The 15,367-nt window shown below is 51.2% G+C and overlaps 1 protein-coding gene across 1 annotated transcript in view; it reads left to right on the top strand.

The window, feature by feature from the left end:
* The first annotated feature begins 1,534 nt into the window (after positions 1-1,534).
* LOC128268555 (autophagy-related protein 13 homolog) overlaps positions 1,535-15,367 on the top strand; it is a 29,931-nt gene continuing 16,098 nt past the window's right edge. The window contains exons 1-2 of the mRNA XM_053005680.1: positions 1,535-1,713; positions 13,362-13,719. Of these exons, the coding sequence (XP_052861640.1) occupies positions 1,573-1,713; positions 13,362-13,719 (499 nt within the window). The 5' untranslated portion in view covers positions 1,535-1,572. The remainder of the gene's footprint in view (positions 1,714-13,361; positions 13,720-15,367) is intronic.

Below are 15,367 nucleotides of genomic sequence, written 5' to 3'. Positions count from 1 at the left end.
ACACAAGAACCTGTAGCAGCGACGACTCCCACGCGGCGGCGGCGCGCGACATGCCGCATGGGGTGGCATGATTCATGGGCAATATTTTGTGCGTTACGTTTGTTTAGCTGTGGCGTAAAATATTGGACGAATTTTATTAAGTCCTGGTCGGCCGCCGCACTCCCACCGCCTTTTGGGCTGAGGCAGTAAATTTTCCGCGCCCCGAAACAATCGCGTTAACCACCAGGCCACCACCAGAACCGCGAACCAGCTGCCGCGCCGCGTGCGTGCTACGCGACCCGGACGATTAGCATATTTATGAAAGCTGAATCGTGTTCGTTTGCCAAAAAATTGTCCACAACACCGGCGCCGGCCCCAGGCCGGAATAGTGTTCCGGCGCAGAAAAAAGATTTACGGCATGGTGTTCGAAACGATGGGCCCATCGATCTTGCTGGTCGGAAGATGATGATGATGTTGCTGCGGTGTGGAGACATCGAATGGAACAGAATTCGATGTTTCGTCGATGTTTTCCACGGTCATTTGATCGAATGTGTGCGAAAAGCCACGAAAAGATGAAGAAAAGCCAAGAACGATCCATCCAAATCCTATAATATTCCGAATAAGAACGCGAACACGAATTCTACAGAAGACTGCCGTCTCGTTTATTCTAGCAATGCTGCCTTAGCAGCTTCCTTAACAGTCGAACTGAGTCCAATTACTAATTACTATTCTCGGATTACTAAGTAATCAAATCAAATCAAACCAACAAATCCAACGAAAAACGGACTTTTATCAATGAAATTCAAACTTTAAAAATGTCAGTTGAACGTTGCTCAGTTTTGCTCAAATTGCCTGACAAAATGGTTGTTGTCTCGAATAAGGATCAACAGAGCCACTGGAGAAAAGTAACGACTAATTTTGCTGAACGGCGACCAATAATTTGTCGATGAACAAGCTACACTTAGCATAATACAAATATATCCACAAATTCCTGTATTTGTTTTACTTTTTTTGCATGTAATTTCGGTTCCTCAATGGTGATTCTTGGCGACAAACGTTTAAACAAACGTTTAAACCCTTAAAGTGCCACTCACTGACAGCTGACAGCAACTGACAGCTGACAGCAACTGACAGCAACTGACAGCTGACAGCAACTGACAGCTGCCAATTCGTTTGACGTTTCCTTCTTTCCGCTGCCCGCCCCTCACCAACCTCCTGCTCCATCAACATTCCACATTGGAACGGAAATTTCTTGTGTAAGAAGTTAAGCGCTGGGAAAAAGGTGAATTTTAGCTTCTTATTTCAGTGTTTCGCTCGCCAGAAGCCACTTTTCGAGTGAAATTTAGTGTACATCAGAGTGCGCAGCTTCATTTAACAATGGCGATCGTCGTTTGCTGCCTCTCCTTTGCGCGTTGTGTCCGGTGGTGATTTGTTTTGTGTCGATTGAATCCGCGAAACTCGGCTCGGATCGTTCCCGCAGAAGCTGGTCCCGTTATCAGCTGGGACGCGGTGTTGGTGCGTGTGTGCGGTAGGACGGAAGGACGGAAACGGCTTCCTTTAGTTTGTTCGAAGAGCACGCAAAACGAAACGGCAATGGCGGGCCAAGTAAGTCTACAGGATCGGAACAATCTGGAAAAGTTCATCCGCCAGCTGGCGATGAAATCGGCCCAGATTATCGTACAGTCGCGCCTGGGTGAGAAAATTGCCACCGAAAGCAACACGGCCACCGATTGGGTAAGTATGTCCCCACTGGCCAGCATCATTCTTTTCTATTTTGTCTCTTTGTTCTATTACCCGCTCGTTCGACGGTGAGGTGGAAGGGACCCCGGAGCTCGGTGGAACATTCCCCTTTCGAAGAAGAGGGCACCGAAAGTGGGCCACGACGGTGATAAGCGATTAGCGTTGTGCTCCTATTGCTATGCGGTCGGGCTTTTACATTCTCCCGGGTTTCTTATGCAAAACCAGGAAGCCAAATGGTGCCGTGAAGGGTGGGCACAAAGACGCCCGGACGACCTGTCAAGATTGGGCCCAGCTAGGATTAGCAGGAAGCGCGGCATAGATTGGATGGTACGCCGCCGAGAGCAATCCATCACGATGGCCGAGCTGAGAGTGGAGCAATTATTAGCGATTGAAGCCCCGATCGCTGTACCGGTTATCGGTCACGATTCGATCTGCTGCCGCGGCCGACGTACCGCCGTGCGTTGCATCATCATTGATCATAAATCAACGGAGCGTACGGAATGGCTCCGGACCGTGGATGCAGCTAATGCAACCTTGTCGCTTCAGAAGCCTTTCCATGTTTTTAGCAAATGGAACCGTGTTTAGGGCTGCCAGTTCTCGAGCACCTCCGTTCCCGGAAACCCGCATCATTACCGATCGATGCGTAGGGCTGGTGGATGTAGGTTAATGGATGAACTTTTGCCATCGACCGATGGTTCGCTGACCGCCGATCGCTTCTAGGCGGTGTCCACGCGGACAACCATGTCAAGTGATAATTAGCTGAATAATATTCTTTGCATTACGGTGCAAACGATGAATAAACAAACCGGGTGCCCCGTCGATTGACACGGGCGCAAACTAGAAAGTTGGACTGTCTTCGACGTCACCGACATCGGGCGGACATCACCCCAGATTCTAATTTATAATGCAACGCGGAAACGGCCGTAAGACGTCTGAGCACGTGAGGGTTCGATAACTAGGTTCGGCCGTTTCAAAACCTAATCCTCTTGAGGTACCTGAAGGACCATCTCCGTCTTTATAAAATGGTATTTGAATAGTGACGAGACTGCTCGTTAGCTTCTCGAACTATTGTTTTATGATTTTTTTTTTTCTAAGGGATGATTGAGATCATTTTGCCGATAGCAAGGAAAAGCGACCGTCTTGGGTGTTAAGAGGGAACTCACGAATTTCACATCCAGCTGAAAGCTGATTAGCCATCTTCTAAGTAACGATTCACAACCCCTTCGAACCGGTTCGTGATGGAAAGAACGAGGCGAAACCGTGCTCCGTGTCGTACCACTAGGTTGCCCTTCCCCCCTCAGGTTGCGCAACGGCACTTCGATTTGCATTGGAGGCATCGATCGTCGGCTCGGAAAGAGGAGCGCTGGGTTTGAGTGCACCGGAACGGGGTTTTGCAGGAAGAGCGAAGCACTTCCCTATCGCCTATCGTCAACGGGTAGAGTGCAACAAGTTTGCAAGATGCATGACTGTTGTGTTTCTATTTACCCTACTCGCTAGTTCTGAGGAACGACCGGCGCCAGCCACACGCTAACCGGTTCGTTCCCGTTGCAACCGGTGCGCTTAAATGACGTTTTCACGGCTAGTCAAGAACCGCCGAAAGGCGGTTTAAACTTCTCGAACGGACACTTATGCGTAATATTAATCATCAGTCCACCGGTTCGTTTACACCTCTAAGCCCAGGATATAGGGTGCACTTACGAGGAGTAACAGCACCGTTAAATTGGCGATTTAGTGGACGGTGGTGGTTCCCCTGACGAAGGCTGTTCAGAGAAAAGGAATATAGTACTTACAGGGGGATTAAACACACCAAGCCCCCGCAAAGTGCATGATAAGATTAGAAGTTTGTAGTGAATGTCGTTTGCTCACCCCATTGGCAACAGATACTGTGTTCCCGGTGCCGCTCTTCCTACCGCTTGAATATAAAACAATCACACATTGTGCGATATCTTATCAATTACTTACTTGTTTCGTAATAGACGACCGATTGAGCTCATGTAGTTTGAACAACTTCAACGAGGTTTTGCATTCCAATTTCCAGACATAACTTTAATTTTCCTAGCATTTCTTCTTAACTTTTTAGGTCCAGTTTTGCCCATCTAGTAACGTTTCTTTGTCGGGTCGGTGATGAAGTGACATTAAGAGGAATTCTACGGTCATTGTCTTCTGCCCATCAGAGTGTGCATCGACGCTCTCTCACGACGGCGGTGCTTGTCGTCAGGATTGCACAGCACATTTTATTCACATTCGCCATCGGCAAGAACGAACTATTCTCGGGTGCATTTGCTGTCCGTCGTAAACCGTGGGGACGCTAACGAGTGGACGTCATCGCCCGCATTGTCGTCACCCAGAGCGCGGGCGATGGCTGTATTTGCAGAATCGGTTCAATGTTTGCTGAGCTGGCCATAAACTTCAGTTCAGTCCAGTGTACAAATGTTATGAAAGCACACTTTGATGGGTTTCCCGGCCAACCGATGAGAACCTCCACATTGTTGTGGCGCAATATCTCAGCCCATCAAGCTCGCCGTGCCATCTGCCCGCCCGTTTGATGATTGATTTGATGACATGGAAATTTCTGCGTGAAATGGAAATCACTCGCGGCCGGGTACAGTAGTGTGAACATTATTCGCTGCGAACATATCATCTCCGGCGCTTTATGCTATCGGTGTTCCAGTAACCGCACATCAGATGCAATGATTTGCACTTCACTGTGGGCGCGGCGTGTTGGTTTGAGTGAGCATGAGTTGGCACAATGGCCATCGCCACAATTTGTTGATATCACACTATCTTCACAGCCGCGCTCGTTGAGCTTTGTCGCCGGTTCGTAAGACACGCCCCGAGCATAAATTCCGTCCGCCGTCAGAAGAGGGAATTTATTTTTATGGGAATTTTATTATTATTTACTCAAACTAACCGTGCCTTGCGTGTGAATGATTTTGTTTGTCTTCTGCAAATGGCCAAGGAAGATGATGACACTGGCACGTTGGCGACGATGGGATGCACTTGGCAAGTGGACCGGGTGTTGACAAAGTGCTCGTGTATGCGTGAAAGCGATTTTGCAGTTTTTCTGCATCTATTTGCAATGGCTTTAACATGCCATTCAACTGTTTATATTGGTAAATCAATTACTTTTGCTCAGTGAAGTTCCTAACATATTTTACGATAGAAATTTATTTCGGTAATCTGAAGAAGCTCAATCGATTACAGTCACTTTTAATTAGTACTCACCTGTGAGGTCAATTAAATATTTGGTCCTTGACCTCCTTTTATGCAGTACTGTTCGCGAAATGATGCTCTTCACAAACCCTCTCTACCGCTCTATGGGTCTTCAGCGAATTGTAATGGTCCGCGCACATGACCGCCAACGCCCATCTTGCGCTTCGTTTCGTGCCTCTGTTCTTTCTCGGCATTCCGTCGTCGTACGGAAGGAAATGCGAGATGCAATTTGTCGCAATTTGTTCCCAACTTGTGCCCTCGACGACCGGAGTTACATCGTGCCTCACGCCACTGGCCACCATGTTCTGGGTGATTGGGGGCGCCAGTTCGGTCCGGTGTTGGTGTGTTGCAACATCGTCTCTCCACCGTCGTCGCCGTGTTGGTTGGTCTGACCTTCCCAACCGAATCACTGGCCACCGCAAACCGTGGCCAGCTGGCTGTGACGAAGCAGTACTTCGATGCAACCCACGATTTCCGCTCGGTTCTTGTGAAGCAATCTGAGAAAAACCTGCAACTTTGCAACTTGGAGATTAATCTGCTAATCCGCTCGGCAGCGCGGACCTGGAGACAAAGAATGAACCCACTTGTAGAGGCAGCTCTGCCTCTGCATCGAGCCATAAGTGGGTAGTGCAGCCGGATATTCTTTAGTCCAACAAGACCCCGCTCCCTTGCGATTCCAACTAATGACCAGTTGACTCAAATCAGGGGTAAGAAAAATTGTATATCTTGTACAGTTCTGTTCATACTTTCTCACCACAACTCGGCGCTTTCACTTTCCACTTTGCTAGAGATACGTTCCGAGGCCATACCGTGCCGCGAGATGGTGAGAAGGCTCTCTCGTGCTCTGGTCAAGTTGATTGATAACGATTTCCCATCGGTTGCACCCAAACCGCTATGCGCGGTTTGTTGTTCAATCGGAAACGTATTTAATTCACCACAACTCGTTGCGGTGCTCGGCACTGCCGCAGTAACTCGTGAAAGCTACACCGCAGTGGGGCGGCAGGAAAAGTATGCCGACTCCGTGTTGCAAAAGCGGCCAATGCATAATCTCTACTTGGAACGACAAACCGACTCACGAATGAAAACCTTCAAATGATGCTGTCGATCGATCGATCCGGCTGCGGTTCCAGCGGGGCTCCATCACGCGCCACATTCCAGCATCATTCATTCAACAATCGGCCTCGCGCGCCTCGCCGGAAATTCCAACGGCCCGTCCCCTGGGCTCGTTGTTGATCGTGGACTCGGAGACTGAATGGACTGGCTGGGTTTGTTTTGATGCTCGGCACGGCATCTTGAATGGCCCTTCGACGTCACGACCGTTGCTCGCTTCTGACCGCGCCGCATAAGATAAATCCATGAACCAAATACCTCGTTTCCAATTGCAGAAGCATAGCCCCGGAATGAGGGGAGCGATCGACGATCTGCGTACGCGCGAAAGGGAACGCAGCACTGTATCGTTAGATACACGGCAACACGCACTTATGCTGTGTGCGTGAGCTCCTCCAACGGATTGCGTGCGTGCGTGACATGTACACGGCCCAAACGGCACGTAGACGGCAGGCGGCGTTCCGATAGTGGCCTTTCGGTAGGGGTGACCCTTTTTTTGGTTGCTTCTCAGACCCGACGCGCGTAAACAGCAATCTTATCGCGAGCTCTGAAGGAACCACCCCCCATGAAGACTAGAGTTTTCTTTTTTTTTCAGAAGACCTGTCTGTGTATGTTTTGATAACAATTTCGCGGCATGGTCAGTTATTACCACAACCTGCTGCCGCGTAGTGATTTTATTTTTAGCCAAACAAATCTCGACTCGACGGAGAGGCTGCCGGTTTGTGACATAATGGTCCTGGTTCCGGCTGCTCGTAACCTGTTTATGACTCATCAGAGAATCGGAGTTCTGCGTGGTACAGCTACAGTCGAAGGTCGTTAGGCAGACGGCGCCAAGGTCATCATGCAGAACGGCTACGCATCGAGACGTAATCCTCGTCGCGTCGCAGCCCATCCGGTGTTCCGGCGGAATCGGTCGTCCCATCCGCCATGTCTGATGTCATTGACCGACACGTGGTCTTTTAGGTTGCCCGCGTTCTGGAGAGAGAACTGGTGAGAGTTCTGTCATGTTGTCCGAGAGAGAACGAATCTTGCCGCCGGTAACACTCCAGACGACGCAGACATTGGCAGACCGTAATGGCAACAATTCCTCGAGAACGAGACCGACGCACCGGGCTGGCGAATCCCTCTAATGGGACACAACCCGTCGGAGGTGTAGGCATGCGCAGACCGGGATTGGCTCGGGAAGAACCGCCACACCAAGGAATTACGACGTTTGGATGTGTCTGGGATGCGCGTTCGTGGGTGTCGTGACCAGCGACACGTGGACCACTATGCGTGGCTGCCAGGCAATTCGAAGGAAAGAGACCCCGTAGGGAGAAAGAGAACGTGAGACAGAAGAGCATAAAAAAAGTCCAACATAACGGGTCTGTGCGTAGCGTCACGTCGGCATAGGAATATTCCATCCTCCCGAAATAGGCGCACTTGTTTCGGGACGGAAGAGACGTTTTGTTTTTCGGTCCCTCCCGTTTTGCTGATCACGCTCCAAGGACACCCGAGGAAGCCAGCCAGAAGCCGGCTTTCGGCTGTAAACAACTTTATTTTTGTTTACGATTTTTGAAGTCTTCTCGAAGCACCGAGAACCCTCGCCAGCCGCGCACAGTCGCTATGGCGCTATGGCCGACGAATGGACCACAGTTTGCACGGGGACAGCTGCCTGGACGACGGACCCACAGCTGGGCTTGAGTTTTGGAGTTTTTTTAGTACCACCCGGGAGCGATAATGGACCACCAGCAGCAGCGAATCATGCTGACGGAGCCTGTTGTTGTGTTCCGTGTGTCCGGATCCGGGCACCAAGATCATTGACGGAGTTAGTTACAGACAAGATTGAAGCATGGTCAATAAGTTGTAAGTAATGTTACAATTACGCGTTCTTCGGAATTGATAGCCGAATCAAGCTGACGAATAGAAAAACATTACTAAGCCAGGCCTCGTTCCGAATCCAGCTCTCCAGCAATAGCCCTGGGTGGGAGACTAGGGGAATAGCCCTGGGTGGGGTGGGAGAGAGAGGTGGGAAACTGGATGTCCGCGCTTCTGTGCCCACGCAGTTCCCGATTCGACCCGCGGGACTGACTGCAAATCATCTCTCGGCGGCGGCGGCGGCGGCCAGCAACATATTAGACCCGTTTGGGTGCATGACTTTTTACGCCTCTGCACGCGAAACCCACGCCGCGCGCTCTCGATGCTGTGTCGGCGGTCGATGAAGAAAATAAATCATGTCCACTTTCCGCCGCCATCCAGTCAGCGCCCGCCCCAACCGGATAGAAATGCAATTATGCGTGTTCCATGCTGGTTGCGAAAATGAGGAGGCCCTGCTGGAAGGGCGATTAGCCACGACCGACCGACCGGCAGCGTGGGTCGCTCTCGATACGTACAAACTTCCCCCCCGTCGGAGGGACTCTTTCCATTGGTGTGGCCGCAGCTGTGGGCCATTTTTTGCGCGCAGACCACGATCGTCGGACCAGATGGCGATAATTTTCGCCATTTCTGAGCGAAATGAAATCCGTTTCGTAAACAGTAAACCCCGCCGTGTGGCGGACATGGCGACGGAGTCTCTCGGTGGCGCGAGATTCATTTTTAATGTGCTACTCCGTAGACCTTTTGGCCTTGGTTTTGTGGCCTCTTGATGGCGGCGCGGGAGTTTATGCTGCTGCTGCAGCTTGCGGCGCCAAGCGCGGTGTTGCTTCCACCAATACAAACATCTAGTATGCTGGGCATGAAAACGAGACGGGCGGCGCAGAGCGTGGCACGCTCCGATGCACAAGCGGCGCTTTATGCTGCGCTCTTCGTATGATATCTCACGGGCGACGTCTCCCCTCTCGCTCACCTGCCCAATGGTCCAACATACCCATCCGCACGTATACACAATGGGCGATGCAGCGAAACGCAACCACACTCTTCGCTGGTGTGTGTATGCCGCGTTTGCCGCGCAAGAAAGAGATGCCAGAGAGTGCGTAAAAAGTGCACCCCTTCTCTTGCAAGTCATAGCCTTCTCTCTCTCGCTCGCTCGCTCGTTGCACGTGTGTGCGTGCGTTTTCCTCTCCGTGCTGGCGTGGCGTCGTGTGTGCGAGAGCATATCGGGAAAAGTGCTTTCCATGGCCGGCAGCATTGGTCTCGAAAAAAGGTGCCTTCGCCATCTCGCAGCAGTTCTACCGGAGCAGAGCAAGAGTTTAGAGTGTGTGTACTGATTGTTTCGTGTGCCAATCGCGGCGTAGCATTGTGAATTTCCACTGTTCCCATTTTGGAGTCTCCGTCTCAATCATTATCGCAATCGGAAGAGCGATTGGCAGCGAGAAGATTACGGTTTTGGCCACAACCTGGCAGTGCGTCTGTCCCGCCGCGCGGGTCTCTAATTTTCGGGCTGCCGCCCAAATTACTGGACAATTCCGTAGGTGGTGGTGTGTAAGATTGGTGGTACCGGCGGTACCGTAGAAACTGATACGGTCGACGCCTACTTGGCGCTTTCAAATTCCGTGTTACTTTCAAAAGTGTGGAACAATCCAAGGCGCAGCATTTCCGTGACGTTCCGTTCCGTTTCGTGTCCCCGTAACCAGGAATATTGACTCCTCAACAGCTTCCCGCTCGTGAAAGGTGAGCCCCACGCTAAGTTGAAACATAATTTGATCCTGTCGATGGCGACTCGGCGTCGTATCAAAATGTAACGTTCTGGAAAAAGCTGGAAAGAGACACCGATGTCGAGGCGTCCTTTGCTCGCTCTTTCTCTTTCTCTTCATTTTTAGCCGCTCAACCAGACATCCGTGTACACGTGTTCTGTGCCGGGAGTCCTGGCGTACAAAAGAATTGAGAGAGAAACATAGCCCAAGAGAGAGAGAGAGAGAACGAACGTGGAGTACGCGTTTGACCGTCGTAGCGTAGCGTATTTGGAAATGTTCCCGGAAAAAAGGCGATGAGTCATCCGCCATTGCTCAACGTGCACCTCTCCCACACACACACACACTCGGCCGATGGCCGATCTTCCAGGACACTGTATTTTATTTTTATTTTCGACTTTCAATTGTCATTTTCGGACCAAACAGACAGGCGGCTCTCCAACCTGTCCTGAGGCACCTTTTTGGGGGATCCATTTGTTTGCTGCAAAACATCCGCTCCGAAGCGAAAGGAACTCCGGTCCGTGAGTCCCGTGACCATAAACGGCGAATTTGGCGAACAGTCCGCTCGCGCACACCCTTATTTGGTTTGTGCCAAATGCCATCACCCCTCCGGGTCCGGGGGTGCAGTTTTTTGAGCTACGATTGTCTTAACATTTGCTCTCAACCCGCGCTGCGACTGCATGTCTTTTTTGGGCAGATGGTTTCGCAAATTAAACGCGGACAAGGACTACGAAAACCAAAAACACCGTGGGTGTGCAATTATCAATATTTACCCAAAGATCTCCCTGTTTGCAATAATACTGTTGTGGTCCGAAGGCTAAACCGCGGAACATTCGCTTTTGCAGGTCGTAGCCAATAGAAGAGTAAATCGTTGTTTACGCGACCCCCGGGCCCAAGGTTGTCTGACTTTTGTACTTTGACATCGTAGACAGTGATAGATGAAGAAATTACCCTTTGGGCCGAGGGTTCCCGTGTGTGTCGCCGAGGCGGACCGGATGCTGCCACTTGTGCGTCAGGAGAACTGCCTGCCAGACGTCTGCTTATTACTACGGATAAATTGCAGGCTCGAGAACAAACGACGACGTGATCCGGAAAAGTGGGTGCCCTATGGCACGGGAAAGTATCGTATATCATATCGTCAAGCGCCTCGCGAACCTTTCTCCAGCAAGGCGTCCGGAACAGGCCGTGTCGTGTCGTTGGAGGCTGTTGGAGGCGACGTACCCATAAACCAAGGGATTTGGTGCGTGCGATTCGAGCCGCGACACGACGGCCCTAAGTACCAAAGCGGGTTTGATTCATGGTAACTGGAGAAGCCACAGTTTTCTGTGCTCTGCATGACTCTGCATCTGTTAAGTGTATGAAAACGTCACATGGCAATGCGTCTGGTACGCGGCGTGCGTATCGAGGTCAGGCGATTGGATTGCCGTTCTCGGGGCGACCAACCCCAGAAACCCCATCACTACACTGCGGCGGAACGGCGGACGGCCCATTTGTTTACGGTTCCATTGCGTAAACCTTCGGCTCTTTATTGTGACTGCGACTCGCGCGGGTAGCGTGAAAATGCAACATAATGCTGGGTTTAAATTGGGTGGGTGGTGTGTGTGTGCTGGACCGGATGCGCCACGCGACGTCGAGGTCTCTCGAGTGCAATGAACATAGATTATTTTTAGTTTTCTGCTTCTGCCGCTGCCGCTGCCGGGGATGTGGACGGAATAAGAAAATGATAATGGAAACATGATGTTGATGGTCGGTCTGGGCGCTGGGCAGCTGCTTTTTGGCTGGTTTATTGTAATGGATGAATGACCACAATGGTTATGGGCACCATTCTGTAGGCCTGACGCAGTATCGAGCTGGGTTATAAAATCCCTTTACCGATTGAATTTTCTTCTCCATTTTTTGTTATGACTAAACCGTCTGTTACCAGCCGGCGAACAGGGCATTACTATAAAAAATAAAGTTATATTTATGTTTACTTCTCCAACGTCTTGAAAGTTGGAACCAATCCGTTTGAAATCCGTAGACGGTATTGTAATGACAAAGACATTCGGGCCCCAACCAACGAAAGTTTAACTTGTGACCTGACAGCCTTTTGGGATGGCTCCCGAATGTGGGAATCAAAATGTCCCAAGTGCAGTCACCGTACCAGTGAACACCAATTTCTAACGATCTCTGTAGATTACTGTTGTAATGCGTAAGGTAGCTTAATAATTAGCACGAACTGTCAGCATAGGTGTGTCTATAGTCACTGGCAGCCCATGATTCACATTGTCCATGTGCAATATTATCAAACAATCGAACACTCGACGCTCGGACTTCACTTCGTCGTTGGTTCCCCGATTCCCCGATTGCCCACCGGTGTTCCGTCTTGAGTAATTGCAAACAGCGGTCCAACCGTTGTTTACTCGCACTTGCCATATTGCTTTGATTACACCCGAGAGAGAGAGAGGGCTCACTATCTATCAGTGGTCAAGAAAACGGCAAAGCGGCTCTGGGGCCCTGGGGAGGAGCTGCGGGTCTCTCACATGTAACAACTCTGATTGATTTGTTTTCCTACCGCTCTCTTGGGGATGTGTACACTGCGGCGTACGACCGACCTGACGACCCCCGGGATCGTGGCGTACTTTTCCACCGAAGCCTCTCAAGCCGGGTGACGATCGTACGATCGATTCGTCGGAAACGCGTGTCTGGTCCATTAAGTGCAATCGAGATTTACTACGACGCATCGTCGGCCGGTCGTCTAAGGTGCAGCAGGTCATCGCCGCTCCGGATCTGCGGCGAAACTCGTAGAGCTCAGCTCTACAGGTAGCTCTCTCAGCCGAGTCTAGCCGGTTCGGGTTTTTTTGCGATCGCGGCGAGTGTCTTCTACGAAGGTCAAGCTGATAGTAAGAAAGTGTTTTTTTTTCACTAATCTGAAGCTTATCTTGCGCCCAGTAAATCTTCGCAGGGAGGAAAGTCGGCTGGGGTCAACGGTGGCACCCGTGTTTTCATCTTATCTCGGACGGCGAACGTTCAGCAAGCTCTCGTGTGTGTGTCTGTTGACAAGTGGGAAGATAAAGCGCTCAGATTAGGCTGCGGTTGGGGGGAACTAGGGTGGAAAAATGGCCGACAGAGTGATGGAAAATTTCGCACGATTTTTGTGATGAAAGTTTGCGGTTTGGTTTGATTCAATGAAGGTTTTTTCCGCAGCTGCTATGAGACCGAACCTGCTCCCATTTGATGATAATAATTGCTGAAACATTATCTCACTGCTGCAATAAGCTCCAACTAGGCTCCTACTAGGCTTTTTTATTGTTCCATCTTACATGGAGATTAATTTGATTACAGTCGATTGCTCACCAATAACAGAGGCAATAAGACATATTGCGTCGCGCCTTTTCCTTACAACTATCCTCGCTACTAACCTCATTTCGACGCCTCTATCTGGACCAAGGTCGACAGGACGACCGGAATCGAGCCGATCAATCGATAACGGCGTAGTGCGGGACCGCCATTCCAGTTTCTATATCCCTAAGGCTTCCATCAGCTTGCCATCATTAATGCACAGTGTGTTATTCGAGGCGTGAACCATCTGTCCGATCGATCCGAGTTTTCCGATGGGAAACTTTAGCCATTCCCACGAGCCCCTCCTTAACGACGCCTGTAACGAATTCGTCCGGCTTGCGGGTCGATAAAGGGCAAAATTCTAATCACTTTCTCCCCGGTCGGTCTTTACAGTTCAACATCGCAATCACGGACCAGCCGGACGTGCTGGTCGACACGAAGAAGGCGCTCCAGGGCAGCCAGCATGAGTCGATCATCTCGCGGTTGCCACTGTGCGTAGAGATTTCGCTGCAAACGGCCGAGGGTGGTAGCATGATACTGGAGGTCTGGTCGCTGAGCATCCGCACCGACCAGACGAACGCCCCGCAGCGGGCCACCAATGTGATCTACAACCGTATGGGCTTGCTGCTCAAGTCACTGCTATCGGTCACGCGAGTTACGCCCGCCTATCGAGTGTCGCGCCTGAAGCGCTCGGACTCCTACGACATCTACTACCGCATCTACATCGGTGACCCTCAGACCCATCAGTTGGGTAAGTATCAGTTCCCGCCGCGTTAGGCGACGACGACAGGCCCAATGATCAACGACGTTCTCGATCTCTCGGAAGGGGAGGGCCACGATTTAATCTGTTATTTTCTGTTCAAGTTCTCTCTCTCTGAGTGCGATCTCGAATCCTCCGGCGGGGCACATTCCAAACTCGGGGCGGATACCCTTCCGCCATACGGGTTCGCCCCGTTGCACGCAAGGCCGTTGATAAGAAAACAAATTGGTACAATTCAACCCGCATGTGTAGTGCGCGGGAGATGCTCGATGGTGTCAATTTGTATCTGAATGGAGTCGCCGTCGGAATCGTAACGATGCCGGGCAATTACCATCACGTTCCTCGCACGGTATCGCGGTGACGGCGGCGGCGGCGGCATAAACATGTTTACAAGCCGAGCCGAGCCGAACGAATTCCGGTTCCGGGAGGAGGTTGCCCTGGTCAGATCGCGTAGTGGCGAGCGAGAACTGCATTCGCATGATGGTGGTGCTGCAGTCAGGCAGGCAGGCAGGGTGCCAGTTGTGAGTGACCTTTTTACTACGGCGGTAAAAAACCCGCTACTTTTTACAGCCGAGTGAACGGCAGTAGCGGGGACACCAGGGGGAACGTGCCTCGTTGGGGCTCCAAAGTTCACGTCCGCGTTGACGGGTAAGGCGATACACACACACCAGCGGAGTTCGGTGTGCGTTCGCCGGTGTGTCCTTCCTTTTTCAGGCGACCTCTCAACTATGATGGGGTTTCCCTCCAGGGCACGCTCCACCACGACGACCCAGTATGGTGCCCCCCAGGAACTGGGTTCCGGATCATAACACACGCTAATTAGCGCCACGTACCAGCTGCTGGCCAAAGGGACTACAAAATCGGTTCCTCGCGGCGTTCTTAGGTGTGATGTCACAGATCTACAATGGTTTTTATTGCACTCAGTCACCGGTCAACGACCATCGCCTTCAATTCGCAACGCGAAGTTGAGTTGTCAAGGGGATGTAGAGGTTCAAGGTTGGCCTGTTTTGGGGCCCCACTCACGCGTCGGCAGCATTTTTGGCAACTCGTGTTTATTCAATGTTAACGGTGCCCCCCCCAATCGAAAGTGAGTTCTGGCACACTGTCGATTGTAGCTTTGTTTAACTAGCCTGGTCTGGTTTTTGGCCCACCAGAAAAAAAACACGTCAATCGCGTGGAGTGAATGTCTTCGGAGAACCTGTTTCGCTTGCAGGTTCGCTTCACGGATGTTACTCATGCAGCAGCGTGTGGATGTTGTTGGCTAAGCTCTCATCGTTTAGCGGTGCCGAAACCATGTGGCAAGATTCTGCAAACAACACTCTCTGGGCCACTACACTCCACCACCAACAGTAGCAGCAGCACCGGCTTAGGTGTTAGTAAGCAGCGAAAAACGGCCTTAAAGCGCACTGGTCTTGGTGCTTCCAACACCCAGAGGCCTCACCAGACGACCTTCAGACCTACCGCTCGAGTCGAGCTGCTGCAGCATCGTCACGTTCGATAAGGTTGTGGCTTGTGTCGGGGAGAGAGAGAAAGAGCGCCGCGCATACCCCATGCCTCCCGAAGCATACCGCTGGTGGATGCTGCTTAAAATTCCGCTTCACTCGCCTCGGTCGGCCTTTTCAAAGCATAAGGCAACACT

The sequence above is a fragment of the Anopheles cruzii genome, chromosome 2 (assembly GCF_943734635.1).
Source record: "Anopheles cruzii chromosome 2, idAnoCruzAS_RS32_06, whole genome shotgun sequence".
Lineage (NCBI taxonomy): Eukaryota > Metazoa > Arthropoda > Insecta > Diptera > Culicidae > Anopheles > Anopheles cruzii.
The sequence above is the reverse complement of the archived record's forward strand: the minus strand, read 5'-3'. Positions and strand labels throughout refer to the sequence as shown.